The sequence below is a fragment of the Oncorhynchus mykiss genome, chromosome 18 (genome assembly GCF_013265735.2).
Source record: "Oncorhynchus mykiss isolate Arlee chromosome 18, USDA_OmykA_1.1, whole genome shotgun sequence".
In the NCBI taxonomy this organism is placed as follows: domain Eukaryota; kingdom Metazoa; phylum Chordata; class Actinopteri; order Salmoniformes; family Salmonidae; genus Oncorhynchus; species Oncorhynchus mykiss.
In genome coordinates, this window is record NC_048582.1 from 73836691 (window position 1) to 73841690 (window position 5000).

At 46.7% G+C, this 5000-nt stretch overlaps 1 protein-coding gene across 1 annotated transcript in view; it reads right to left on the reverse strand.

The window, feature by feature from the left end:
- The window catches only part of LOC110496905 (disks large-associated protein 3-like), a 293560-nt gene that overhangs the window by 14683 nt on the left and 273877 nt on the right, over nt 1–5000 (reverse strand). The window contains exon 6 of the mRNA XM_036953666.1: nt 3816–4032. Within this exon, the coding sequence (XP_036809561.1) occupies nt 3816–4032 (217 nt within the window). The remainder of the gene's footprint in view (nt 1–3815; nt 4033–5000) is intronic.

Below are 5000 nucleotides of genomic sequence, written 5' to 3' on the forward strand. Positions count from 1 at the left end.
GGGTGGGTGTGTGTGTGTGTGAGTGAGTGTGTGAGTGGGTGGGTGTGTGTGTGTGAGTGTGTGAGTGAGTGGGTGGGTGGGTGGGTGTGTGTGTGTGTGAGTGAGTGTGTGAGTGGGTGGGTGTGTGTGTGTGAGTGTGTGAGTGAGTGGGTGGGTGGGTGGGTGGGTGTGTGTGTGTGTGAGTGAGTGTGTGAGTGGGTGGGTGTGTGTGTGTGAGTGTGTGAGTGAGTGGGTGGGTGTTGTGAGTTAGTGAGTGAGTGTGTGTGTTGTGAGTGTTGTATTTGACTCTTCACAGCAGCTTTGATAAATCTCTGGGGGATTTTCAGGTCTAAGCCAGAAAATAAGAGCCCTGTAAAGTACTGATGATAGCTCACTGGAGAGAGACACACAGGACACGCACACACACATACACACACACACACACGCACACACACACACACACACACGCACACGTACACGCACAGGCACACACACACACACACATGCCATGATACACTCATGAGCGTGCACAAACACATACAGAACAAGATTGACATCCATACACACAGTAGATTCTAGACGACAGAAAATAAGATTGAACGACAGAGAAAGAAAACAAAGGGAAAACGAAAAGAGAACAGATGAGAGATAACGAGGAAGAGAGAACTCTGAGGAGAGTTAAAGGAAATGAAATAGAGAGTATGAACACAAGAAGGATTAGACATCAGAGGAGAGAAGGTGAGAGATAACGGGAAAGAGAGAGGGAGAGATAAATAAGGAGAGAGTGAGATAAAGTTAAAGAGTGAGAGATGTTTGGCCCGGGGGTGTCCTTGGATGGGGCCACAGTCTCTCCTGACCCCTCCTGTCTCAGCCTCCAGTATTTATGCTGCAGTAGTTTATGTGTCGGGGGGGCTAGGGTCAGTTTGTTATATCTGGAGTACTTCTCCTGTCCTATCCGGTGTCCTGTGTGAATGTAAGTATGCTTTCTCTAATTCTCTCTTTCTCTCTTTCTTTCTCTCTCTCAGAGGACCTGAGCCCTAGGACCATTCCTCAGGACTACCTGGCATGATGACTCCTTGCTGTCCCCAGTCCACATGGCCGTGCTGCTGTTCCAGTTTCAACTGTTCTGCCTTATTATTATTCGACCATGCTGGTCATTTATGAACATTTGAACATCTTGATCATGTTCTGTTATAATCTCCACCCGGCACAGCCAGAAGAGGACTGGCCACCCCTCAGAGCCTGGTTCCTCTCTAGGTTTCTTCCTAGGTTCTGGCCTTTCTAGGGAGTTTTTCCTATTCACCGTGCTTCTACACCTGCATTGCTTGCTGTTTGGGGTTTTAGGCTGGGTTTCTGTACAGCACTTTGAGATATCAGCTGATGTACGAAGGGCTTTATAAATACATTTGCTTTTGCTTTGATTTGATTTGAAAGAGAGAGGGAGAGACTGAGATTTTGGTTACTGGCCCAATGCTCTAACCACTAGGCTACCTGCCACCCCAGGAGAGAGGGAGAGATAAAGTTACAGAGGAAGAGATAGAGGGAAGGAGGGAGGGAGAAATAAAGAGAAGGAGAGAGGGAGAGATGAAGGGAAGGAGAGAGGGAGAGATAAAGGGAAGGAGAGAGGGAGAGATAAAGGGAAGGAGAGAAGGAGAAATAAGGGAAGGAGAGAAGGAGAGATAAGGGAAGGAGAGAAGGAGAGATAAGGGAAGGAGAGAAGGAGAGATAAGGGAAGGAGAGAAGGAGAGATAAGGGAAGGAGGGAAGGAGAAATAAGGGAAGGAGAGAAGGAGAGATAAGGGAAGGAGAGAAGGAGAAATAAGGGAAGGAGAGAGGGAGAGATAAAGGGAAGGAGAGAAGGAGAGATAAAGGGAAGGAGAGAAGGAGAGATAAGGGAAGGAGAGGAGAGATAACGGGAAGGAGATAAGGAGAGATACAGGGAAGGAGAGAAGGAGAGATAAGGGAAGGAGAGAGGGAGAGATAAAGGGAAGGAGAGAGGGAGAGATAAAGGGAAGGTGAGAAGGAGAGATAAAGGAGAGATAAAGGGAAGGAGAGATAAAGGGAAGGAGAGAGGGAGAGATAAGGGAAGGAGAGAAGGATAAATAAGGGAAGGAGAGAGGGAGAGATAAAGGGAAGGAGAGAGGGAGAGATAAAGGAAAGGAGAGAAGGAGAGATAAGGGAAGGAGAGAAGGAGAGCCAGAAGAGGACTGGCCACCCCACATAGCCTGGTTCCTCTCTAGGTTTCTTCCTAGGTTTTGGCCTTTCTAGGGAGTTTTTCCTAGCCACCGTGCTTCTTCACCTGCATTGCTTGCTGTTTGGGGTTTTAGGCTGGGTTTCTGTACAGCACTTTGAGATATCAGCTGATGTACGAAGGGCTATATAAAATACATTTGATTTGATTTGATTTGAGAGATAAGGGAAGGAGAGAGGGAGAGATAAGGGGAAGGAGAGAAGGAGAGAAGGAGAGATAAGGGAAGGAGAGAGGGAGAGATAAAGGGAAGGAGAGAAGGAGAGATAAGGGAAGGAGAGAAGAAGAGATAACGGGAAAGAGAGAAGGAGAGATACAGGGAAGGAGAGAAGGAGAGATAACGGGAAAGAGAGAAGGAGAGATAACGGGAAGGAGAGAAGGAGAGATAAGGGAAGGAGAGAGGGAGGAGAGAGGGAGAGATAAAGGGAAGGAGAGAAGGAGAGATAAGAGAAGGAGAGAAGGAGAGATAAGGGATGGAGAGAGGGAGAGATAAAGGGAAGGAGAGAAGGAGAGAAGGAGAGATAAGGGAAGGAGAGAAGGAGAGATAAAGGGAAGGAGAGAGGGAGAGATAAAGGGAAGGAGAGAGGGAGAGATAAAGGGAAGGAGAGAAGGAGAGATAAAGGGAAGGAGAGAAGGAGAGATAAGGGAAGGAGAGGAGAGATAAAGGGAAGGAGAGGAGAGATAACGGGAAGGAGATAAGGAGAGATACAGGGAAGGAGATAAGGAGAGATACAGGGAAGGAGAGAAGGAGAGATAAGGGAAGGAGAGAGGGAGAGATAAAGGGAAGGAGAGAAGGAGAGATAAGAGAAGGAGAGAAGGAGAGATAAGGGATGAGAGAGGGAGAGATAAAGGGAAGGAGAGAAGGAGAGAAGGAGAGATAAGGGAAGGAGAGAGGGAGAGAAGGGAAGGAGAGAAGGAGAAATATGTGAAGGAGAGAGGGAGAGATAAAGGGAAGGAAATAAGGAGAGAAGAAGAAGAAGAGAAGGAGAGATAAGGGAAGGAGAGAAGGAGAGATAAGAGAAGGAGAGAAGGAGAGATAAGGGATGAGAGAGGGAGAGATAAAGGGAAGGAGAGAAGGAGAGAAGGAGAGATAAGGGAAGGAAATAAGGAGAGAAGAAGAAGAAGAGAAGGAGAGATAAGGGAAGGAGAGAGGGAGAGCAGGAGAGCAGCTGGAGACAGTGAGTAATGATGATAATAATAAACATTCCAGTCATCGTTATGGAGACAGAGGAGAGAGAGATTAAACCAGGGAGGGAGATAGAGAGAGGGAGAGAGGGAAATGGAGAGATGGAGAAATGGAGAGAGGGAGATAGAGAAATGTAGAGAGGGAGATAGGGAGACAGAGAGATGGAGATGGAGAAATAGAGAAATGGAGAGAGGGAGATAGAAAAATGTAGAGAGGGAGATATAGAGAGAGAGGATACAGAGTACGGAGGAATGACTAGAGAGACTAGCCCAGCGGTGTGTGTGGAAACAATCCTATTAGGATGAGTTGTATTTCCTGACCTGAAGACTTGAGTTCTAATTCTTTGGATCTAAAGCGTTAACACAGATGGGTTTGATACCCGGTACCACACACACAAACTCACTGGCTCCTCCCTTGATGCTACCCTGGGGTCCCGATATGGAGAAGACGGACAGGCAGTCGTCGTCTTGGGAACAGCCGGCCTGGATGGCGCGGACGTAACTATGGGAACGGGTCCGGAAGCATCCAGGTAGATCCAAGGCTTCCACCGCCTGACTCTCAATCTCTCCAAACATGGTCTCACACACCGCTTCAAACTGACGATTCAGAGAGTCACCCAGCTACAGGAGAGAGAGAGAGAGAAAGAAAGAAAGACAGAGAGAAAGAGAGAGAGAGAAGGAAAAAGAGAGATATGAGAAAGAGAGAGAGAGAAGGAGAAAAGAGAGAGGAGAGACAGAGAGACAGAGAAGGAGAGAGAGAGAGAGATAAAAGGAAACCTTCTATAACAAAGCCATCACCTACAGAGAGATGAACCTGGAGAAGAGTCCCCTAAGCAAGCTGGTCCTGGGGCTCTGTTCACAAACACAAACACACCCCACAGAGCCCCAGGACAGCAACACAATTAGAACCAACCAAATCATGAGAAAACAAAAAGATAATTACTTGAAACTTTGGAAACAATTTACAATAAAAACCAGAACAAACTAGAATGCTATTTGGCCCTAACCAGAGAGTACACAGCGGCAGAATACCTGACCACTGTGACTGACCCAAACTTAAGAAAAGCTTTGACTATGTACAGACTCAGTGAGCATAGTACACTTTATATGTACATAATATGACATTTGAAATAAATGTATTATTTTGTAACTTATGTGAGTGTAATGTTTACTGTTAATTTGTTTATTTCACTTTTGTTTATTTCTCTTTTGTATATTATCTACTTGCTTTGGCAAAGTTAACATGTTTCCCAATAAAGCCCCTTGAATTGAATTGAAATTGAGAGACGAAGTGAAAGACATAGACGGAGAGAGAGAGAGGAGAGGAGAGGAGAGGAGAGGAGAGGAGAGGAGGGAGACAGAGAGACAGAGAGAGAGAGAGAGAGCGAGAGAGAGAGAGAGAGAGAGAGAGAGAGAGAGAGAGAAGAGGAGAGAGAGACAGAGACAGAGACGGAGAGAGAAAGAGAGAGAGAAAGAGTGTGGTTCTGTTTGTATGTCAGTGGAGGCTCCTCAGAGGAGGAAGGGAGGACCTTCCTCCTCTTATTGCCACCGGGGCCCGCCAGTGTAACTGCTAAACTGCTTGCTATGAG